At 34.5% G+C, this 26,791-nt stretch overlaps 1 protein-coding gene across 1 annotated transcript in view; it reads left to right on the forward strand.

Annotated features, from left to right (window-relative positions):
* LOC122802686 (cytochrome b-245 heavy chain) overlaps positions 1–26,791 on the forward strand; it is a 430,240-nt gene that overhangs the window by 400,450 nt on the left and 2,999 nt on the right. The window contains exons 10-12 of the mRNA XM_044072409.1: positions 4,205–4,367; positions 12,673–12,822; positions 24,807–24,931. Of these exons, the coding sequence (XP_043928344.1) occupies positions 4,205–4,367; positions 12,673–12,822; positions 24,807–24,931 (438 nt within the window). The remainder of the gene's footprint in view (positions 1–4,204; positions 4,368–12,672; positions 12,823–24,806; positions 24,932–26,791) is intronic.

Here is a 26,791-nt window from a genome sequence, read left to right on the forward strand (position 1 = left end):
ATAGTCTTTCTACCCCATAATGTCCTATGAAATGGCTGCCATTATGATTGTTACTCTTCCACCATCTCTCATTTTCTTGGCATTTCTAATAACAGAACAAGATGCCTGCATGTCTAGTCCACTTCAGTTGCAGGCCAGTGTTTAATGTTAGCTGCACTGTCCGCCCTTCTACCATGCAACAACACTATGTCAGCTCCTTTCACTACATGATAATGGGACACATACAGAATCTAGTTCAATGAATGTACCACAACAGATGTACTTTCCATGTTCAACATTCAGTGTTACAGCTGTGTAGTTACAACCAGCATTACACACATATCTCAAATGTTCATCTCTCACTGCAGCAATAATTAAGACATTGAATCATGACCAAGGTGGTGAAGCAGCATACTCTGTGACCTGCTGCCTCCATCTTCTTAGGTCCTCTGGTATCCTTCATTGCAGGTCTTTGAACCCATAATGCACTTGCACACTAGAAATATGGATCCCTGCATGGTAGTAGAAACCAGTGGCAGACCTTCCCATGTCAGTCTAGTGAAATGATTCCCTTAGATGACCAAACAAGCAGGCCTTGTACAACTGCAAGAAAGACACTGCTGTCTTGATTTCTGTTTCATCTCAGATGGGGGCATAGGACACATCCAAGCATCTGGATACAGAAGCCATTGTCACAGTCCTTACTTGAGTCACTCTCAGTGTTCAAACAAATGCTGGGATTCACGAGTGTAACTGCAATGTATTTTCATTGCAGGAATAGTCAATACAGTATAATCAACTTTCATTTGATCAAATCACTGGTAATGCTCAATGGAGCAATGGAAGTATGGAGTTAAGGAATTTGCCTCTGTGATTCCAGTTTAAAGATACGAGGTTGAGGGGTTACAGGGAGGCTCTTCATCCTGGAAAAACAATAACCATTTGAAATTTTGGGATGCTCTACACTGAGTCCCAAGAACACAGAGACTGAATGGTTGAAAAAACAGACTTACATATACTATGTCTGAGATGAACATTTCTCAGAATGTTCCCTTTTTTGTGAAGTACGGCAATCTTGGAGTTAGTATATAAGTTTGGGGGAATGGGGTGCAAAAAAAGTTTAAAGGAGAATACCAATATTCAAAATTCACTCTTCCTGCATTTTTGGTCTTTTTTCCTGAGTGTCAACACTTGGCATTTCAAGTGCTGACATTTCAGTAGGGAGCCTGTAAAAAAACATTTATTTTGTAATTGTATGAAAGTCAGCGTTGTGCATTGTCATATTTGTTTTTCATTATTTTACAGTTCACTGATATTCCATTCTAGGAATTACAGTCTCCCTAAAAGGGCAAAGGAAGCTGTAATGTTCACTGTTAATGGATGTCTTGCCAAAAACAAGTAATGCAGTTCACAAATTGTTCTGTCGCCATATCAGCGTAAGGTGGTCCCTACAATGCAATGACTGCACATGTCCACTCGCAAACTTTTAAGCTAATCACAAAGGTTTGTATAAGCTTGCTGCTTTAATGCATATAACTGTTTTGTTAGAATTTAGTGTGACTCCACAACATTTAATACAAAGGAACCTTATTAATAGTACAGGACATAATGTGATGTATATTCTGGATTGTCACTTGGGCATTTGACCTGGTTGAATACTGCATACTCTTTATTGCCCTTCTCAGCCATAGGCATTAGTGACACAGCAGCAGGCTTGATTAAAAATATATGTCTAACAGAAATGTGCAAGTCAATTTAAGATATTTCCTCTCAGAACAAGCTCCTCTAATTAAATGATTTCTTCACTGATAAGCCCTGTCTCTGTTTTTCTCTGTAGTCATCAACAGACATCCATCTGGCCTCCCCACCATTCCCAAAAGCTTTTTGAAGATGCCTTGACTACTTATAGATCATTCACCTGCAGTGCAACAATCCAGAACTTACTAGAAAAGCACCCCATCCCGCCGATGCCTGGATAATCATATAACTTTTATTGTCACCTACAAAAAAATAGAGTTATACTATTTGTGTCCCAGAAAAAAAATAGCACATGCACCAAAAAATAGGGAAATCCAAATCAATTCTGTCTAAGACTGCTAATACCTTCGGGTATCTATGGATATGGATGGGCCATATTTTAAATTTCCAACATGACATAGGAATGACAAAAACAACAATTAACAAATTATTGTCCTGGGCCTGAAAAATGTCTAATTGTCTGACCCAGGAAGGTAGAGTAGCATTTAGAAAATATGTTCCACTGACAAAACTTTAGTATGGCTACCTCCTTATTGTTGTTACCTCGAAGAAAACAATGATCCACCCTACAAATAACTTCTAACAAAATATATCTGTTCATAATACTCTTTCCACCTCAAGAAGACCACTGTCAGGTCTTAAAAGAAAAATAGCTTCCTATCCAGCAGAGACCAGATCTAATGCTGGGCTCCCTTCCTTATAAATTACTTAAATTAAATTTATTAATCTTCTTCATGGGCAGGCTGTAAAGCCAGATTCACAGTACATCCTTATTTCAAACCCTCCAGTTGTCCATAGCTTTTCAGTGTTAGCAGCCCAACTTTGGGAATCACTGCCTGCCTTCCTGAAAGGTGGTAAGACATGCTCCATGTTTCAATTCAAACTGAAAAAGCATCTGCTGAAAATTGCCAAACGTACTTGTTTCCAGAATAATATATACCCATAACTTCCATAGTTACTTCTACTCCTTTCCCTGCTAAACTCACCCTACTAGCAGAAATTATTCAGATGTAAACTTTAAAACTTTTCCAACACATGGAACATTCTTACCAGTAAAAACAGATTATAATAATAGAAATTTGTTTCTTTCTCTTTAAGGTGTACAACTTAAATTCCAAAAAACAGGAATTGTTGGGCATAAGCTAAGTTTGTTTGATATTAGTATCTGTTATCTTTATCAAATAGAGACTTTCTATAACATGGAATACTGTACACATTAGTTCAATGCTATAAGTGTATTATGCTGTATATATAATGTGCATACTACATTTCAAAAAGTTTAGGTTATGTTTCCTGTTTTGGTACTCTTTTTTTCAGATGTTATATATTCATATTTACTACTACACTATACAAATTATTATATTATTTTATGTGTTTTGAGCGCTTCTGTGCTGAGTGTGAATAAGGTCCTATAAGATTTTTGTTCTACCCCACATAACAAATACATATAATTACAATAAATCTTTATCTGCTATAATATTTACAACTTTTTATGTCATAGAACAATACTTTTAACTTCCCACATAGTCTAATCAAGTACAGAGGACTGTTTGCTAAATGCATTTAATCCCAGTTTTGGTCTAGCAAGGGATAGTTCAGAAAAGCACACTGTCCATGATTGTAAATGATTTGTACTTTGTTCATTTTGCTTATTGTCGAGGACCTGTTCATTTTAGTTGCTAGATATTGGGACTTCCTGAGGTATATTGAGTAGGCTGAGGTCTCACAATAGTGTCATCTGCTCCTTCTTTAGATTTATTTATCTTTTAGCTTGTTCATCAGAATGTTATCATCTGTGTTATATCTTACGCATACAGATCTACTAAATACAGTTATAGTAGTATATTTTATAAAAATGACTGTACTTTTTATTAAGTTTATATTGAAGTTTCTGTACATTTGTCTCCCTTTTTTACTTTGTTCTATGTTATTATAATTCATGTGGAATTTCTTTATTTTAATTTCTGAAGCTTACCAAAGTGAGTTATTTTATTATGATGTTTGCAAAAACATCCTTTTAATATTCTCAGAGTAAATGGGACCAAGTAATCTCTGTATCCTGTCTTTCTGCCGCTATCATTTTATGCAAAAGATGATATGAAACACTGAATTTCTGAACTTTTGGGACAATGACTCTTTGAAATGTAATAGTTTTCATCAAGAAGCAATCTGTAGTTTACACAAGTTTGTAATATCTTGTAGCACTTGTTTAAATATATGTCTTTACGTTTGCTGAGTGATTCATGTTGGACTCCCACACCTGCAAACATTTTTACAAAGTTTTTGCTTCTGTCAAGCAAGATTTCTTTTCAGTATGAAATATTAGCTAAGTAGTCATACCTGCTATTTTAAATTATTTTATCATACTTGACTTATGAATTTGCATACATCTGTTGATTAATGTTATTTTTCTATGATATAAGTGAAACAGCTGATATTCAGAAATGCTTTATTTTTCTAAATTCAGAATGGCTGTTGATGGTCCATTTGGTACTGCAAGTGAAGATGTTTTTCGCTATGAAGTAGTAATGCTGGTTGGAGCAGGGATTGGCGTTACTCCATTTGCTTCTGTGCTGAAGTCAGTCTGGTATAAATACTGTAACAATGACACACATCTAAAACTGAAAAAGGTAAGTTTGTCTACGATTTATATTTTTATAATATTTTGTGACCTAAAATCCAAATTTCCTTTTACAAATTGTAGCTTTTCAGCTCTAACCTAAGGAGTACATTTTCCTCTCATAATCCACGTGATGCATGATCACCACCCCACCAAGTTTATCGGATTTCATTACCCTCAAATCCTTACTGTCAGAAAGACTACTCAATAGAACCCTGTGAGCCTTAGTTAAATTCTACCAATAGTGAACCCACTTATGAGCCAATATTTTCCTTATGTCACTAATACATAATTTATCAAACAACTGTATGGTATGGTTGAGTGGGTAGATGGAGTAAACAAACTTTTTTACATAGCCCATGATCAAGAACATTATTAGAACTGTTATTATTATTAAACCATAATGTCAACTTTAATTGCATAATGTAAAGTTTCAAGTCAACTAATGTATCTGACATAACAGGTTTCTTGGCAGGGACAAGGGTAAATCCACTCTCAAACAGTTGTACATTTTCCAACCCAAATGTTGTACCACTATAACTATAAATTACAACATCAGCATGATCATAGTACAATAAAGATACTAACTGACATCTCTGTTGTTGTGGATTCATGTCCTTTCTTGTTCATTCCCCTGGATTAATACGGTTGGTTCCAATTCCATGACCCCTGGTCCTGACTGCAATTTTAAATGATTTTTAAGTCTCTCTGAATACCAGAGGGGTGGAAACTATGAAGGGATCTGTCCACTGTGCTGTTCACATTTACTTCAACAGGCTCAATAACATCTCCATTACCCCCACTTGCAGTTCCAACATCATTCTGGTCAAAAAAACCTTGTGAAGTGGAGAGGGATAAGTAACTTTGTTGTCATAGTCCTGCTTATCTCTGTCCATCTTTTCTTTTCTTACTTTAATATCATTAACCATAGAATTAATTTTGTCAAAGATCTTATTGTAATTTATGTTTGTAAATTTTAAGTAACAGGCCATTAGTTATAGATCAAGTTGTGTGATTTCTAAAACAAGTCTATCCATCTAGTTCTCATTAAAACATGCCAAAACTTCCAAGAGCTCACATCCCTGTTGATAAGTGTAAAAGTTCTTTATATAGTGCAGAATACACTTTTAGTCCTATTAGACATTTCCAGTACCTTAACCCCTTAGGCACTGTGCACACTTTTATCCATTCCTGGAAATACATATTATCAATGTCAACAGAACTGCTGTGATTATATTTATGTTCAAGTCTAAACACACACATTGAGATGGCTTTCATTTCTAAAATGAGCCCCATATAGCAATTTGGAAGAAGGTATAACAAATTGTATATTACCACATGAAAACATTGCATTTATTATGCCACATCTGCTAATAATTCTGTCCAATGTATTTGAAAGTCATTCCTAAATTTAGAGTGGGTGGGTTTTTGTTGGAATGTGGTATAATACCACCATTATACTGTTGTACTATGATGTATAATTTCTGTGAGGTAGTAAGTATTCTGACAAGCGGACTGTAGTGTGAATAGAGGTAGCTTGGAATTGTGGTTAGTGCAGTGGTGAGTTAGTGTCACTCCTAACATTTCATTTCACTGCTTTTTATTGTTACAACAACTTAATGTTTTATAACTTGTGTTCTAGGGAAAAATGGAAGGAGCATTATTTTTAAATGTATATATTTACTGACTGGGAAAGTGAAGAAGTCCATTATTCATACTGTATAGTTGCAGCCAGGGCTGTAAGACTAGGGGTCCACATCATTTTATTGAAAATCAATCTACTGAAAGTCTTCATAATGAATGTACTATACAGAAATGTCAAAATACTGAAATCAAAATACCCACCCCCCCTGCTTGTGTAGAGAACTGGACTTGCCCCCTCCCCTAGTACCTATGTTAGGTGTTTGTTTCTGAGTTTCACTAATAGGGGAGTGATATTTATTTTATTTAACATTTGTTAACTGGGAAAGTCCAACTTGGAACAAAGCCAATTTTCAGAGGAGGCCCAGGGAGAAATGCTCCAGATGCATGTCTTTGTAACGTAGGAGGAAACAGGAGCACCTGGAAGAAACCCACACAAATGCAAGGAGGACATGCAGACTCTGCTCAGAAGGCACCACAGCCGAGAATCGAACTGGAGAACCTTTTGCTGTGAGGTGACAATGCTACCGCTGCACCACTGCGCCAACCATATTGTTCATTGACTTACTGTATACTGGTGTGGCGTATGTATGGAGTACATGTATGCACATGTAATAAGTATATGTATGTGTAGGTATAGAGTACATGTGTATGTTTAGACTGCATGTTTGTGCACATATGGAGTACATGCATGTGCATGTATGGCGTACATGTATATATATGTACTGAGTACATACAAGTGTAGATATGGAGTACATGTATGTATATGTTTGGAGTACATGTATATGTATGATGGAGTTCATTCTCACAAACGAAAAACAAGAAACCAAACTACTGAAAAGTAGGCGAGGATGAACGTAATGAGAGCCAGGAAACTGACAATAAAATAAAAGAAACTTTCATTTATTAGTAAGCGCTTTCGGTGTGGATCAATGCCTCACCTTCATCAGACTGAAACAAAGTGAAAATCAATTAACATTCTTTATATAGAAAAAATCTAACAATCAATGAATTAAAACCTAAATTAGTGAACCCAGTTAATTCTTAAAAGGGAAAGCCTTCGTGCACATTCTTCAAGTAATATACTGGTAAGATATACTGTTTTTAACTTGAAGTCATGTGCAAACATGAACACATTTCCTTTATCTTGTTGAATTAGTTAAAAATAAAAAGCAGCAATACATATTAATTCAAAAAATCCATAATAGTTACCATAAATAAAAATGATATCAAGCCTTATAGCTAGTTGACTAAGCTAGCAATAACAAAATTAATGATGAAACTAACTATAAATTAAAAGGAAGGCAATATTGACGGTAGTCAGAACAATTCTGCTGGCGACTTAACCACGCTAGTACAATTACTTTTGGGAAGGGTTGAAACTTTAACCCAACGTGTCGAGGCTCTTGGTCTGAACCCACCCAATGAAATGAGGGGAAGTCTTGATGCAGTACCTACCAGGAATCGGAACAACATTGGTTTTATTAATGCAACAATGAGCCAACACAATGCACCAATTACCAATACTTCGGAAGATAACTCTGAACCTGCAGCACCACTTGCGCCAATTTTACCAACAAACCAAGCAAGTGTTTTACCATCTATGGGTACTTTTCTTAACAATAAATACAGCTTTAATACTAGCAATGACAACAATGCTCCTTTGGATGCATTAGAACAACAGAGGGAGAGTTCTTTCTCTGATCAAATTAACCTTTTCGACACCAAGCGTTTCAGATGTAGGAAACTCCAACTGGAGGTCTCGTATTTACAAGAGTGCATTACCAAAAAAATCATACCCAGAGGCTTGCATCAATGGCATTATCCAGCTGGATTAATACATGATTCTTTATTTTTTAAAGAATTGATCCAACTTTTTGACAGGCAAGGTATGGAATTTTTACAATCTCTTATTAATTATTATAATCAAGAAATTAATAATCTTAAGAGTGATTTAGAAATTTTGGAACATACTATAGTGACTCATGGTGACTTTTCCCGTTACAAATATGACTATTGTAGAATATATACAAGCATACAGGCAACTATGGATAAAATGCTTGCCACTAAAAAGAGGAAAATAGCTAGAGACTTGTACGATTATTCGAATAATATTGCTTATCCTAAGCCTCCATCTAATAGTAGCCCTGACAAAAATGACATACATAATAACAACAGGGTTGATGGAACCCACGACCAAGGGCAAGCTCGTTCTTTCAACAATATTAGTAACAATGAAGGTAACGGGTTAAGACGTAGCGAAAGAATTATCAATCGCAACAACAACACTAACGATACTAATGCTAATGATAACTACCATGATCGACCACATGTGGTTAACCCCAATGATGAGCAAAACAATAGTGACCAGGGTTTTCGGACCGATCGGTCTGGTCAACAGAACAACCGACGGACCAACCACAATCAAAGGAACAGGAGGAAACAAAGGAGGTGACAGTTTCAAACCAGGTGTATGGTATTGCTCCTTCCATACATGTAAGCACGCAAGGTGACTTTAAAATCTATAACTATACAAACCTTGATATCCAGCAAGACATGATTAATTTTCTATCTAAAGGGCTAACTTACGTCCCTGGTAAAAGGATGGATTTAGCCAAAACAATCATTGATTTGAAACTGTTCGTACGCAAATTAAACCTAAATTTGCTCATGGGGGCGAGTTCAACTGAAACCAGTTCTATCAGGGTTCCTAGTTTGTTTAATCCCCCCCTTCACCCTAGACTATGCCTTTTTGAAAAGATTTGTGAAATGGATCTAAGGGCTAGCTCTGAGAAAAAACATTTATCAACAACTAAAAACATCCTCAGCACTTCTGAACAGGATTTTCTCCATCTACTTAATGACTGTAACATCAGGGTCATGAATCCCGACAAGGGAGGAGGGCTTGTGTTTATGGATAATTTCATTTACGTTGAAGCAATGCAAAAACATCTTAACACAAACGTTTATGAAAGAGTGTCCCTTAATGAAGTCAATCAGGCATATAGAAAAATTAGGTCAATATTGGATGACTTGTTTTTAGAGGGGTCTATATACAAGGATCTATTTCAATACTTGTCAATGATTGCACCCAAAACACCCGCCTTATTTGGTACTCCTAAAATACACAAATCTCTTAATAGTCCCCCATTTAGACCTATAGTGGATGGTAGGGGATCCATCACACACAGTTGTGCCAAATATATTGATTCTATTTTAAAACCATTGGTTGACAGCGAGCCTCAGATATGTAAAGATTCTTGGGGTTTTTTAAGTACCATAAACAGACTAGACTATCAACTTGATGCATGCTTTATTACCATAGACATCAAAGACCTCGACACAGTTATCCCCCAGGAAACTGGACTAAAATGGATCAGGGACTTTTTGGTCCTAAAAAAAGTAGAGGAGAACACCATATATGTAATTGAAACCTTATTGGAAATAGTTTTGACAAACAATTTCATGGTTTTTGAGGGGAAAACTGTATTTGCAGAAGTCGGGTGTAGCAATGGGGTCACCATGTGGGGGTAGTTTTGCCAATGCCATCATGGCATATTGGGAAAATGAGTTACTATTTCAGAATAGTCTTTACCAACAGCATGTCTCTTGGTATACAAGATACCAGGATGACATGTTCTGCATTTGGAGAGGAGATAAAACTCTTATTCCAACCTTTATCCATAGCATTTCAACCATGACAAGTTTCCTTGAGTTTACATACAACATTGACGACATTTCGATTAACTATTTAGACATTCTTTTAGTGAATGACAGATGTAAACGTAGGTACATCAGTAGGATTTACAGGAAAACTACACATTCAAATACCTTTTTGCATTTTTCAAGTAATCACCCCTACCACCAAAAGAAGGCCATTATAAAAGGTCAGATGGTTAGGGCAGCCTGAATGGTGTCTGATGATGATGAGTTCGAGACTGAATGTGAAAACCTGCAAGGCATGTTTATGCATAGAGGCTACCCTGCTTCCTTGATTGATAATATAAAGCAAGAAGTTTGTCATAAAAGAAAAAACGGGTACTTTCAGCCTTTACTTAGTGGGTTACAGCAACAGCCCATGCCAATGGAATCTTCATTGGATAACAAGAATAATAGGGTTTACACGACCAGCTTCTTATCGATGTTTTCCCTAGATTATGTATTTATCAGGGATATTATATATAAAAACTGGAACGTCATTAGAGAAGAATTAACACTGATTAAAACATTAGGTGAGAAACCACGTATTACATACAGGAGAGGGCTTAACTTGAAAGCATTACTTGAGAAAAAGACAAGAGTCCCAAATAGTAGGGTTAAAGGTATGTTCAAATGTGGTACTTGCCCTCAGTGCAAACACATATTTGAAGGGACTAGATGTATAATTAATAACAAAACATACATGATTGGTTCAAGATTCAATTGTGATAGCAATAGTGTGGTTTATGCAGCCTTATGTTGCCAATGTAATGCATATTACATTGGCAAAACTGAAAGGAAACTCAAACAGCGCATGTACGAACATTTTTATGCCATTAACAAGGGGGACATTAAAAACGCTTTGGCTAAACACATTTTAGAATACCCTGGACATATTTTTAAATTTTTAGTGTTACAACATCGAGATAATGATATTAGAGGAGGCCCTTGGCAGATTTTACTAGAAATTGATGAGCTTATTTGGCAAATAAAAACAGGGGCGTCCATTCCACCAGGGCTGAATGAAAATCTATCTATTAAATGTGTTTTGAAATTGCATGCTCTTAAGAGATGATTATTTGACAGGTACTGTTTTATCTAGTATTTATACATAATGGCATATATAATGATGTATTCGTATTTATTCACTATTAATTATTATTACTTATTTATATCTTATTAGATTATTAGGTTTATATTTATATACACACATATATATATATATATATATATATATATATTCATTTATTAGTAACTACATCGGCGATAGATATTTATACATAATAATTAACTAATTGATTTTTACTATATATTGTTTATTTAAATTTACTAACTAATTTATAGTTAGTTTCATCATTAATTTTGCTATTGCTAGCTTAGTCAACTAGCTATAAGGCTTGATGTCATTTTTATTTATGGTAACTATTATGGATTTTTTGAATTAATATGTATTGCTGCTTTTTATTTTTAACTAATTCAACAAGGTAAAGGAAATGTGTTCATGTTTGCACATGACTTCAAGTTAAAAACAGTGTATCTTACCAGTATATTACTTGAAGAATGTGCACGAAGGCTTTCCCTTTTAAGAATTAACTGGGTTCACTAATTTAGGTTTTAATTCATTGACTGTTAGATTTTTTCTATATAAAGAATGTTAATTGATTTTCACTTTGTTTCAGTTTGATGAAGGTGAGGCATTGATCCACACCGAAAGCGCTTACTAATAAATGCAAGTTTCTTTTATGATGGAGTTCATGTATGCGTGCTTATGGAGTAAATGTATGCTTACGTATGGGCTACATGTATGCACATGTAGTGAGTATATGTATGTGTACATATGGAGTACGTGTGTGTGCATGAATGGAGCACATGTATATATAGGTATTGAGTATATGTATGTATAGGGTTGGAGTATATGTATGTATATGTTTGGAGTACATGTATGTGTATGTATGGCGTACATGTATGGCATAAGTAGATATTATGATTTTGACATTTTAAAGTTTCAAAATTTTAACATTTCTGGATATTCAGTATTATGAATTTCATCGTACCACAATTCAGTATGCTGCCTTGTACCCATGAATAAGAGTAAATGGCTATATGTAAAATATAACATACTTCCTTTAACATATTGACTAACATTTATGTTTAAACACTGAAATAAATCCAAGTCCTTGAAAGGAGTCTATTTTTTTCAAATGAAGGGCTATGAAACTAGTGACTTAACTGTAGTTTTGAAATAAATCATAATATTAACATAGAACTACACCTACATGACAAATTTTGAATGTATGTAATCCTGTTATAACTTCTCAAAGTCAGAAATCTCATATGCACCTCTTAGCATTCTGAAATGTTTTTTGTATCCCCTAATAAGATTGGCAAGCAATTCTCCAATAAGGAAACATATAAGAGAAACCTCTCTACAACGTCCACTGTGCATCTCAAAGTCTGAAATACCTGAAGTTTCAACTGGACAAAAAAATATAGTTTAAGCTTTAATCCACTGAAAAACATAAAAATTAAAAATACAAAAAGCATTATTGCAGGGGGCAATGCCCCTTGCATCACCAGTACTGGGGACTTTGTCTACCTCATTCCCTTACTGATATATACTAACTGCACAGTTGTACTGCCTTTGAATGAAATGAGAAAAAGCCCAATACATTACATCACTGCCAGTGTCTAAAAGAAACCAAAGTGGTAACCATTTCAATAGCAAACATTGATCATACACTTAAAGTTGGTGAGTTTAAACTGATGAGTTGAAGTCTTCTCTATTTATAACCCATTGACTAGTAGGCTATCCACATTATCGAGTTTATACCCATCTGTCTAAAAAGAACTGCAATCTTGGCTACTGTATTACTGCAGAAAATATATAAGCTATGTAATGTCATGTGACAGTGTGAGTTTATTTAACATCCTGTTTATTAAAAGTTGCTATTTTTGGTTCTGTTACCCCACTGCAGATCTATTTCTATTGGCTGTGCAGAGAAACACATGCATTTGAGTGGTTTACTGACCTACTGCTATCCTTGGAAGCTCAAATGGCAGAAAAGAACAAAACTGACTTCCTGAGCTACAATATCTACTTGACAGGAGGTTGGGATGATGCCCAGGTAGGTATGCTGCAAAGAAAACTGTTTTACTCTAGATAAATCAGCATATATGAATTTATTAAACACTGTGTTATGTACTGCCTATCTTTATGCATTACTGTGTTTTTTTATGTCATGTCTCTTGATTCATGTTTGGTCTTGCAACCTACTTGACTTTTTCTTTTTCTCTTCCTGTTTTCAAGTTTCTATCTTCTCTTGTGGTCTATCTGTTTTTAATAATAGCCTTTTATTGTTTGTGATTTCCACCCCACTTCATCAAAATGACTCACGGAAAAATATTGCTCACCTGACATAACATGTCATTCTAGCCTTTACTTTGATTATAATGACTTATGTTCCCTAAGCTAGAAATGTCCATTATTTATTTTTTGTCAGTGCAATGTACATTATTAAGACGCATGGATATCACATAAACCAAACTTTTTTTTTTTGGGGGGGGGGGGTACAATAATTAAGTCTCTATGAGGTTCTGATGGATTGTACCCCAGAAAAAAATGAACATTTAAAAAGAAAGTGTGAACTTTGATGATTTTGCCACATTAAAACAGTATTTCTGCCATTATATATTAAAGAAACATTTTGGAGCCACCAATTTTTTTCTTATTTTTTTGATTAACATATGCATTCAGATACCTACCTTGTCTTTTTTTAAGTGTGGTAGTCAGTAGCATTGTCTAGTTTTACATAGTACATGTTTACATAAAATTCACACTAGCCACTCATTTAACATCTTTGTAGAAGAAGGCAGAAAATAAGAGTGCGAGGACATGGGAAGATGAAGTATTTTTCAGCTAAAATCAAACTGCAGACCCAATACATGTGTATTCAAATTAATTTGTGGAAGGAATCTGATGTTGAAAAAATAATGTTCAGAAAATGAAATTTATTTCAGTACATTTCATAGGTAATAACCCAGAGTGGAAGAATTGATGAGACTGTAGTATACTGGAATTAACTGGAAACAACTGAAATGAGACTGAAATGAAAGTCTTTATCTGTTAATTACCCAAACGTGTGCTAAACAGGTGCCAGTCTCTTCTTTATGGGCCAAGTCATTTGTACTTTTTAGAATTAATTTTTCAAACACTGTAGTTCGGTTAATAAGGCTTTATTAGATGTTTACAATATCTGAATGCTGTAGCTTCATTAACAATGCTGATAAACAATAACAGTCTATAAAATACTGGAATGCTGGTTAGTAATAACAGTGCTGCTAAATATATCCAAAACTTCTGCACATATATTCTGATTCTCCTGAATGATATAAACTGAAACAGTCTTTATCTGACCTGTCTTCTGCACTCAGGCTTGAGTGTCTGTGTTGTACGGACCCTTTCACATAACATTCTTTCTGAAATGCTAGATATTTAATCTTTTCTGTATGTCAGTCCAAACTAACTAACATCACTAACTGTATCTGAAGTATATTTTAATAATACCAAAACCCTGTAATGCTTTACATGACTCCTTAGCCTTGGTTACCTTGGTTTCCAAGCCTGGTCTTGCATGTGCCTTTTTATCTAGCATTCCATTGCTATGTACATGTTTCCCTTAAGAACAAAACATTCTGTAGTTCTGCATTTTCTGCACATGCCATGCTTATCTTTCCTAACAAACTGACTTTCTGTGAAACTGAATGCATACATGTCTGACTCTATATTTTCAGGCCTTATTCTACCTTAATGTACTACAGTGCATTCACTAAAAATACCCTCACTCTAACACAGAGATTCACATTTTCACCATCTTTAGGGCTATTTTTGCAAACCTCATAGATCTCTCTTAAAATAACAGTTATACTCTGAAATGCCAACTTCCTGAAAGTTGACATGACCATAGGACAAAAAGGTTCTACTATGAAATGTTGACTTCCAAAACACTGGTGTGACCAAATGTCAAAAAATGCCTGAAATTGAAATGGGCAAATAAATAATTTTTAGCTCCCCCAACAAATTTATTTATATCAACTCCACAGTCACACCAACTTGAAAAAAATGACAAATCTCCCAAACAAGTGAATCCTTGCAATGCACACTTAGAAATTGCAGAGGCAATGATTTCCTTTGGAAAACAGCATTCACCATTATGCCGTTTGTCTTTTTTGTGTACTACTGATGCTTTAGAAGTTTTATTTTGAGCATCTGTAGGGCCGCCTAAAGTAACTAAGCAATTCAGTGATCAGTATGTCCATCGGTACTTATTTTAAATTACATTGAACCTTAATAGAAATTAGCTTTGGCTGTTAGTGCCTGAACAAGACATGACACAGGAATGATTCAGCAAATTCCAGATGGTTACAAAATGAGAAAAGTAAAATCACTTACCTAGTATTAAATAATGTACTATGTGACCATATAGCAACTCTGCAGCTGTCACTCCTGCCCCTACAGAAATTTAAAGTAGTAGAGTATGATGACCTGGGTAATGAGGTCAAAGGCGAATTTAGGGAGCTGTTGATAATCTGAGGAATGAAACAAGCTATCAGACTGGTTCAAGGTTATGGTTCTGATGGCAGTGGAAAAGGTTTTGAGGTAAGACAAAAGACTGTAATGTAGAGGGTCCTGGTAGAGATGGAAGAGTCTGAAAGGGAACTGGAGATGGTGGAAGTTGGGTGGGAACTGTTTTCCTTAAGAAAGGATAGATCACAGGGACCAGATGGGCTACCTCCAAGCACCCTCAGGTCTCTGGACTGTGTGCTAGTAGTTCCCCAACTGAGGTTATCAGCAGAGGATTGTGCCCTGTAGAAGTGTCTGAGGAATAGAAGACAGAAACTGTAACTCCCCTGTGCAACAAGGAGAACTTAATGAAACTCTATGGAACTCCAGACCTGTTAGCCTAACAGCTATTTTGTGCAAAGTCGTGGAAAGAATCGTAAGTGAAAGCCTGTCTGCTTTGCTGAAGGGCAGCAGCATTCTGGACAACAACCAATATATGTTCATGGTCAGAAGAATCTGTCAGACAAGCCTGATAAAATTTTATCACTAAGGTACAGAAAAATTTGACAAGACTACTCTAGCAAGTGCAGTCAATCTGGACTTCAGCAAGGATTTTGACTCAGTCCCATACAAGAGGCTGCTAGAAGGAGTAATGGAATTGAGAAATAGAAACAACAGTAAGGAATATGATTGCTGAATAATTAAAAGGCAGGAAACAAAGGTTTGCAGCAAGTGGAAAAATGTTAAGAATAAGGAAAGCAACTAGTGAATCGTCACATTGGTCAGCAATGGGTCCATTACTCTACAGTGTGTTTATTTCAGGCAAACTTGAGAGAACAGAGAAAAAGATCGATGTGCAGAAATGTGAAGTATTTTAAAAGGGCAAGGAACACCTTATTTTGTCACCATATATTCATATGCTGCCAGAAATGTTGTAAATGTTGCTAAAAGGCATTGTTATATATTGCTTAGATGCAAAATTACAAGAGATTTTGCCTGAGTGGCAAAGTATCTCTTTCACTACTGGGACATCTCTTAATGACAATTGGTTCCTACTTTCTTTTAAATCCTAATGTCACATACAGCGGGCAGATATAGATCAATAGGGACTTCGATTGTGTACTGCACTGTATACAAATACGCTTTTCATAAAGTTCTTGGAAAGTTAATAATGACAAGTTTCATGTTAGACAATATTATAATGTTCTATAGCTATCCAACAAAAAACCAAGAAAACCGAAAAACTACTAAAAATCAAAAGAAAAACGAGTTGAATGGTAGGAGGAAGCTGAAATAAGCAAATACGAATAACGTGATGCTAAAGCAACTAAAAACTTTAATATGGTAAGCGCTTTCAGTGGTAAAAATATTCCACCTTCTTCAGACCCAGAACAACATAAAACTGATGCTTATATAGCTTGTAGTTAATTATCAATTAGTCATTCAATCAACCAATAAAAATAAAACCAGATAAAAGTACAATATTTAAACAGTATGAAACCTGCTCTAAAATGTTACAATGTTAAGTACATAATACTCAATTTATAAATAACATTAAATATATATGTATAACATGTGTAAATGTTATAGTAAAAAATCACATTTTAAAAAGCTACTAGGGCAAAACTGAAAATGTATAATATGTGATAATGACATAAATTTACTGTAAGAACTAAGATATTTAGCTAAATATAGACACATAAAAAAATATATAGTAATATGTAAAAAAATAAATAATTAATTGCATGCTGGTTAAAGACTAAAATCTGATCATAATAATACTGAATATATGACCAAAAACAAAGTCCATATTTTTATATATATAAAACTGTGTAAATGTTACTGTGTTTCAAACTTAATCAACAAAAAGGTACAGTATCAAATTCGAAATCTTTTATGCAAAATTAATATGTTATCTATTTAAAGCTTTTAATTTTAACACGCTTTTAATAGACACAAATTTATTTAAACCAGGGAAAATGTATGCAGCCGTTTTGATTTGCCAATACAACTCATTTTGTTCTAATAAAAGTTGCCAAGGCCCCCCTCTCGGCTCTAAAAGTGTTTGGTGTACAACCAAAAATAAAACTCATGTGTTGGAAATTGTAAAATATGCCGAGCAAGAGCATTGTTAACATCACCTTTACTAACAGCATAACAATGCTCATATATTCTTTGTTTTAGTTTCTGCTCGGTCTTACCTATATAAAATGAGGGACAAACCTGACAGCAAGCTGCATATACTACAGCTTTGGACTCACAATTAAAGGAGCCATTTATTGTGTAGTGTTTGTTATTAATATTGATGTCAGTAGTCACTTGTATGTGTTTACACTGTGTGCAATGCCCACATTTATGCATACCTTTATGTACCCGCTTGTTCGTACCTAGATGCTCATTCTTATGCCTTTCCAACAGATTTTTAAGGTTAAAACCACTTCTAAAAGTGAAGCGGGTCTGATACCTAGCTTAGTACAAGTGGACGGTTCTTCCAAAATTAATGCCCAATTTTTTATAAAAATCTCTTTGACTTTTGCCATGTCAGCTGAAAAAGTAGATAGGAAACTGAGATGTAATAACATGACACTGTCATCGTTTTTGTCATGCTGTCGTGTAATTAGATTAGTATTGGTAGTAATACCATCCTTATATGCTCTACTAGTTAAAATAGGTTTAAACCAACCTGTGGATCTCTTATCTTTAACTTCTGTAAGTGTTTCTAAAAATAATTTGATAGGATACCCCCTACTTGTGAACATGGACTTCATCTTGTTACATTCTAAGTCAAAGTCAACATCTTCAGTAACCATCCGTGCAGCTCTCACCAACTGGCCTTTAACAACTGCCCTTTTCTGGTAATATGGATGTTCACTAGTATAGTGCAGGAAGGCATTGGAGTAGGTAGGTTTCCTATAAATGGTAGCTTTATACTGCTTGTTATACCTGTCATTAATCAGTTGTACATCAAGATATGTTATGCTATCTACCCCTACTTGATAAGTGAATTCAAGAAAATTGGTTTTGTTGGTAATATGTTGTATGAATCATTCGATCAGTTTGATGTCACCTGGCCATACCAGACACATGTCGTCTTGGTATCTGGTGTACCATAGTACATTTTCCTGAAAAACGCTATCAGGAAACAAAAAAGTATGTTCCCAATATGCCATGACACTGTTGGCGAAACTGGCACCACATGGGGACCCCATGGCTACCCCTTTGTTTTGGAAAAATATATTCTTGTCAAACATAATATAGTTATTAGAAAGAATCAGCTCCAAAAATATTCCACCTTCTTCAGACCCAGAACAACATAAAACTGATGCTTATATAGCTTGTAGTTAATTATCAATTAGTCGTTCAATCAACCAATAAAAATAAAACCAGATAAAAGTACAATATTTAAACAGTATGAAACCTGCTCTAAAATGTTACAATGTTAAGTACATAATACTCAATTTATAAATAACATTAACTATATATGTATAACATGTGTAAATGTTATACTAAAAAATCACATTTTAAAAAGCTACTAGGGCAAAACTGAAAATGTATAATATGTAATAATGACATAAATTTACTGTAAGAACTAAGATATTTAGTTAAATATAGACACATAAAAATATATATAGTAATATGTAAAAAATAAATAATTAATTGCATGCTGGTTAAAGACTAAAATCTGATCATAATAATACTGAATATATGACCAAAAACAAAGTCCATATTTTTATATATATAAAACTGTGTAAATGGAAGGGTCTGTTGATATAGACACCTTTCAGTATCTTTCTATGGCAGCACCTAGAATTCCTAGTATTTTTGGGACTCCAAAACTACACAAGGATATCAGGAACCCCCCTTTTAGACCCATTGTTGATGGTAGGGGTTCGATTACTTTTGCTTGTGCTAAATTGGTAGATAGTATTCTTAAACCACTTATTAACCAGGAGTTACAAATATTTCGTGATTCATGGAGTTTCCTGGATAATATTAACAACTTGGAGTATAAGGACAACAACATTTTTGTTACGATCGATGTAAAAGATCTATACACAGTCATCCCTCACCAATTGGGTATAGAATGGGTGAGAGAATTTATGTTGTCCAAGAATGTAGAGCATGATAAAATATGTCTGGTTGAAACACTTTTGGATCTGATTCTTTCTAATAACTATATTACGTTTGACAAGAATATATTTTTACAAAACAAAGGGGTAGCCATGGGGTCCCCATGTGGTGCCAGTTTCGCCAACAGTGTCATGGCATATTGGGAACATACTTTTTTGTTTCCTGATAGTGTTTTTCAGGAAAATGTACTATGGTACACCAGATACCAAGACGACATGTGTCTGGTATGGCAAGGTGACATCAAACTGATCGAAGGATTCATACAACATATTACCAACAAAACCAATTTTCTTGAATTCACTTATCAAGTAGGGGTAGATAGCATAACATATCTTGATGTACAACTGATTAATGACAGGTATAACAAGCAGTATAAAGCTACCATTTATAGGAAACCTACCTACTCCAATGCCTTCCTGCACTATACTAGTGAACATCCATATCACCAGAAAAGGGCAGCTGTTAAAGGCCAGTTGGTGAGAGCTGCACGGATGGTTACTGAAGATGTTGACTTTGACTTAGAATGTAACAAGATGAAGTCCATGTTCACAAGTAGGGGGTATCCTATCAAATTATTTTTAGAAACACTTACAGAAGTTAAAGATAAGAGATCCACAGGTTGGTTTAAACCTATTTTAACTAGTAGAGCACATAAGGATGGTATTACTACCAATACTAATCTAATTACACGACAGCATGACAAAATGATGACAGTGTCACGTTATTACATCTCAGTTTCCTATCTACTTTTTCAGCTGACACGGCAAGAGTCAAAGAGATTTTTATAAAAAATTGGGCATTAATTTTGGAAGAACCGTCCACTTGTACTAAGCTAGGTATCAGACCCCGCTTCACTTTTAGAAGGGGTTTTAACCATAAAAATCTGTTGGAAAGGCATAAGAATGAGCATCTAGGTACGAACAAGTGGGTACATAAAGGTATGCATAAATGTGGGCATTGCACACAGTGTAAACACATTCAAGTGATTACTGACATCAATATTAATAACAAACACTACACAATAAATGGCCCCTTTAATTGTGAGTCCAAAGCTGTAGTATATGCAGCTTGCTGTCAGGTTTGTCCCTCATTTTATATAGGTAAGACCGAGCGGAAACTAAAACAAAGAATATACGAGCATTGTTATGCTGTTAGTAAAGGTGATGTTAACAATGCTCTTGCTCGGCATATTTTACAATTTCCAACACATGAGTTTTTATTTTTGGTTGTACACCAAACACTTTTAGACCCGAGAGGGGCCTTGGCAACTTTTATTAGAATAAAATGAGTTGTATTGGCAAATCAAAATGGCTGCATACATTTTCCCTGGTTTAAATGAATTTGTGTCTATTAAAAGCATGTTAAAATTAAAAGCTTTAAATAGATAACATATTAATTTTGCATAAAAGATTTTGAATTTGATACTGTACCTTTTTGTTGATTAAGTTTGAAACATAGTAACATTTACACAGTTTTATATATATAAAAATATGAACTTTGTTTTTGGTCATATATTCAGTATTATTATGATCAGATTTTAGTCTTTAACCAGCATGCAATTAATTATTTATTTTTTACATATTACTATATATATTTTTTATGTGTCTATATTTAGCTAAATATCTCAGTTCTTACAGTAAATTTATGTCATTATGACATATTATACATTTTCAGTTTTGCCTTAATAGCTTTTTAAAATGTGATTTTTTAGTATAACATTTACACATGTTATACATATATATTTAATGTTATTTATAAATTGAGTATTATGTACTTAACATTGTAACATTTTAGAGCAGGTTTCATACTGTTTAAATATTGTACTTTTATCTGGTTTTATTTTTATTGGTTGATTGAATGACTAATTGATAATTAACTACAAGCTATATAAGCATCAGTTTTATGTTGTTCTGGGTCTGAAGAAGGTGGAATATTTTTACCACTGAAAGCGCTTACCATATTAAAGTTTTTAGTTGCTTTAGCATTACGTTATTCGTATTTGCTTATTTCAGCTTTCTCCTACCATTCAACTCGTTTTTCTTTTGATTTTTAATGTTCTATAGCTGTGAGTGATGATTGGATGGTGTTTCTTGACTGTCAGTTTATTTACATTGGTAAAAGGTTTAGAACAATATGGAATGGAATTTGGATAATAACATAGCATGACATATTTGGTCTTTACACTAAGAGGATGTTTCTATTATTATATTTTTTGCAATGAGAATGTTCACATTGTTGTTCTTGCTTTCTTTTGGAAAACTGGAACAATTAGACAATCTGTTTCAATGTATGTATTAAAGTTTCCTACAGGTGATACAAAAGGACTAAATGAAGAAGTAACCTGGATAGCTTTATTGTGAATAGTTAGTGGATTAATTCATTATTTGATTAATGGAAGGGTTGAGTTTTGTTATTTAATTGATTATATTTGTATATTTCATTACATTTGAATAGTTATCCCGTGGTAGAGGGTGCTGCGGTAGCGTTGTCGCCTCACAGCAAGACGTTGTCCCGTTCAATTCTCAGCTAGAGCGTCTTCTGTGTGGAGGCTGCGTGAATGGGTGTGCCTTCGTTGAAGGTTGTGCATCAGGGCTGGTAACTCGGCACATAAAAATCCACTACCAAACATTAGCGGACCAGAGTTCCGCTGTGGTGACCCCTAACCGGGATAAGCCGAAAGACACAACAACATTACATTTGAAAAGTTCTTAAAAGTTGTGTTGCTTGTTCTAAAGTTGTTCTAATGGAATTCCTGCTGCCTTGCAAATTATATTTGGTACTGTATCGTTTGGTACAAGTCATGATTGTACTGTGGATCCCGGAGCTGTGAAAGTCAGATACTAACTATTAAACCATCACATTCCCCTTCCAGTAAATGGAATATTACCTTAACAGTATTTTCAAAAGTCGTATGAGCAAAGGCATACACTGGGACCTCTCTGATATAATGAAAACTGGCCAAATATCAGTCTCAGATGATATATTCTTTTTTATGTGGCTATCAGAAAAATAATGTACTTTGTAGTCTCAGATGACATGATCATTTTATGTGACTATAAGAAAAATAATATACATTATGTGTCATTCTTGTGCAGACTGTTATTACTGCAACAAAATATACAGAAAAACTTTGAATTCATACTTCCAATGCAATCCAAAAATCTTAAATTATCTGGCAGGATACTGTGTTGGGATACATTTTCTGTTAAAGTCAGTATTTTCTCCAAAATGTTCTTTATCATTCGTGCAATATAATATATCCATGTCACATATTGCATGAGCATTTAACAACTGTAATCTAATGTACTTTATGTGTTTATTAAGGATCTACTACAAGTGACTCAGTGCTATTTGCACTCGACTCACTTGCTCGCTGCTACTTACTCGAAAAGGTAAGTGCTGTAACTCACACTAACTCAATCCCCTGTAACTACTTAGCCTATCCTGTAAAACTGTATAGTTCTACCAGAATCCTAACACCCTTCTCGATCCATGACCCTACAACTCGCTTCCCACTCCCTAAACCTAAAAATCAACCTTGCTGCTCATTAATCCTACCCCCCTCCCTGAACCTAAAATCCCCTTCATGACCATTGCCTCCTATCCCCTTCCCTCACTACAGCTAATGCAGCTAACTTGCTACAAGTCGAATAATGAGTTTGGGTAAGAGCACAAGGCTAGTGGCAGTCTATCTGAGATACAAAACAATCAACTCCCTGGCTTCAAGACGGTAGTCTTTGAACACTTGGGACTAGAGCATTTGTTGAACACTCAATATTAGTCATAAAACCAGACATTCTACAAATGCATATATGTTAGAATATAATTAAAGATACTACAATGATTTTTTCTGGATGCCTTTGAAAGTCAACTGCACTTTTCATATGGATGCTAAACATCCTACTATGAACTATACAGTTTGGCTTAAATTTGCTTTACATTTGGAGAAATATAACAAAGGTATTTCATGAATTCACAAATTTATATTTGTGATATACTGCTTAAACAGCTGAGCCAAATATAATGCTCTATTTGCTTAAAATGTTATATATTAGTCACAATTAACTCAACATGCCTTTTAAATAACATATATAATTATTTAGTGAATGCTAGGGGGTTTATAGTTTTATTGATTAAAGCAAAACACTATTTTTTAAATCATGACATTTGAATGGTGCTATTTTAAATTATGAATATTATTTTGTGATTTTTGATTTCTCATATTTAGCATGTTCTCAACTGAAAAATCAGTTAAAAAAGCTGTAAAAACGTGAATCCGAGTGCATTTCATGTATCATTTATGAAGACGAGTTAGGGAAGTAACACAATGGACTGCTTCTTCATCCATATCAGGTCTGCTAGATATACTCATGTTTCAGTGTTTCCTGTACTTTCCTTAAAAAACTGACCCAAGTTTACAAATATGCCTTCCTAATCCAGAAAATTCTGGTAATCTGCACAGGTAGAATCTATTTATATTGCTCTATACAGATGTTTCTGAATAGTCTAGCCATAGAGAATATGATTTTGAATGCTGAGCATCTATTTTGCATTTGTTTTACTTCTTTCTTGCCTATTGTTTTCCAGAAACTCATTGAAATTATCTAACTGCACTGTGGGCTTTAAAACTGAGGAGTGTCTGCACAGCATAATTTAGGCTGTCTTTACTTGCAGAATGCTTAATAGCTTTTTCAGTTCACTAGTTGAAAATTAAAAATATATTCAGTGTTCTGTAATTCATCCCAGCTGCAGTACCTATCACTGCTCTGTATCTGCTTTAAATATTCCTTGGTCTAGCTTTTAACTTTGGTTCCTAGCTAATGAATTTTCTGAACTCTTTCCATGTCATCCTTTCCTAACTATTAACCTATGAACATATAGAAACCTGAATTCCATTTGTGCTGCTTTCTATCAGTGTGTGTGTGTGGGGGGGGGGTATGGATGGGGCAAAAAACATTTTTTTAATGTTTTTTTTACACATGGGTGATTTTCTTTCATAATCTCATCATTTTACATTTTCCTATGTCAATGTTTTGAAAAGGCAAAGAATGGAGAACATTTGCTTTGTTTAGAGAAATAAGTATTATCATTTTACTTAACTCTGACCAACAACAATTTTAAAGCAAATACAAATTTCATGCTCTTAGTTTTGGTCTCATGACTGCTGGCCTATTTCTTAATAAACTTGAATCAGTTTCTTACTATTATTTGTAATTTAGAGTGTGCAGTTCATGCTGGTTATTTATTGCACCTTTTTTGCACAAGAAACTTGAAAATAAATTGTCAAGTCATTTCATTATAAAACAAAGATGAGCGAGGAATGACTTAATGAATGGAAAGAATTAATGAGTGAATGAACAAACACTAATATAGTCTCTAAAAATAACATTACTTAGCACAGTATCTCTTGATCCTTAGGCAGCTCACATTCACCTGCACAACACAGGAAATGCTGACGTGATAACGGGACTGAAGCAGAAGACACACTTTGGCAGACCCAAGTGGGAAAATGAATTCAAAGCTATAGCAAGTAACCATCCAAGGTATACTTTTCATTTAATGTTTCCTACTTGTTGCAATAGTATGGCTGGTAGCAAACAGCAGCTCCAAGCTGATAGTTCCATTGGAGATTAGTAGGTGTGATACAGCCATTAAAAGCTTTACCTGCATCAATAAATGAATGCAACCTCAATCAGGTAAATCTGATGCAGAACAGGAAAAAGTGCAAGCGTATCTTTATTCTATGATTATATAAAATATCTGTTTTATTTCACAAATTAGTATGATTTCTCATATGTCACTTAATGAATATAAAGAACTGCTGCCTGACATAAGGTTGATAATGAGTATATAAGAGTAATAATGACTGCAACTATGCATTACTGCACAAAAAACAAGAGATCAGCAATTTCTTTGTATCTTTTTATACAGCTTTACAGAAACAACATAATGGCACCTTGCAGTACCAATTTCACTGAATATAAAAGATTGGAGGAAAAAAAAATATATATATATATATGTAAGGGATATAACGGATACAGCAACTACTAGTGGATTATAGGATATACTTCAGTTCCCCATTGTAGTCTGATCTCAAAGTTTGTATATTTAAGTAGCAGTGGTGATGGGGATGCAGTATCCCATGTGAGGAGGAGTGCAGGGTCTCCCTTCTACATATTACACTTCTGTTTTTTTGTATTGTTTGTTTTGTTTTTTATTTAGTTGGGTTTTTAGTGGTTCATAGTTCATTGTTTAGTATATGCTGCAATTGGTCAGTTAGACCATTTTTATTACAGACTCACTCACTTGAGGGATATTCTTATTATTTCCCATGTAATTATTCAATTTTCCCTAAATGCTAATAATGAAGTAGCGTACTTTATTTCAACAGGTATTTTCTTACAAAATTTTGGAATAATTTATATTATAAAGAATCCCTTTTAATAATTTTATTCCTACATATTTTAAATCATGGCCCTGTATCACCTAAACCCAGATATTAAGAGATCATCACAGTTTTACAGAGCTTAAGCCACAGTTTGCCACAAATGTCAGTACTTGCAGTTATGCGTAGCATCAACTTTGTGCTCCAAAACTTCCACAGATACTTAGCAATCCTGATTTCTAGACATGCATATACAAATGTATTCTTTATTCAGACTGGACAGCATTACCAAAAGTGACTAGAGTCTTTGGGCTGGATATGTTGGAAGTCCTCATCTAGCTGCATTCAGAAATACATTAAACCACTTAAGTTTCAGAATCCTCCAAAATATGCCTATTTATTTTTAAAGTCTAGGTGTTATTACAATTTCATCAATTTCCTCATGGTCTGACCAGGCACATGTTGGACTCTGAAGATGAGGGACAGAAATCACTTCTCATAGATCATTTAAGGTAAACATAATCTATGAGAGTACTAGGAAGTAAAATGTTTACTTTAATGTTTATAATGGAAAACACATTTCTAAGGCAGATTCAGACCTCAGAGTAGACTGCTCCTTGAAGGCTAAGTGGATTGGAATTATATAAATCAGTATGAAAAGGTACTTCTCATCCTAGTCACTGCAACATGCCCTGCTGTGACTGAAATTAAGAATCAAAAGCAGTTGTCAGTCTCTGCTTAAAGTTCATTTTATTCCCAAACTATTTACATTATTTAATGTGCTCCTACTTTCTTGTTATTTGCTGACAGAACAGATATGCAGTGTGAATATACTTCAGACAGGCATACTTATGGGTTATCACAACATGGGTGGATGGGTGGCCTTAGTTCATACATTTAATATTGTGGTGAGTTTCACCACAATGTATAAAGTTGTGCAAGCTGGAGGCCCACTTTTTGGAGATTTGTCCTTTTCTTCCCTGTGGTGCAGTCATGAAGTTAAGAAATATAAGTTAGA

This window comes from Protopterus annectens, chromosome 5.part0, assembly GCF_019279795.1.
Source record: "Protopterus annectens isolate FY-2018-M chromosome 5.part0, PAN1.0, whole genome shotgun sequence".
NCBI classification, from domain to species: domain Eukaryota; kingdom Metazoa; phylum Chordata; order Ceratodontiformes; family Protopteridae; genus Protopterus; species Protopterus annectens.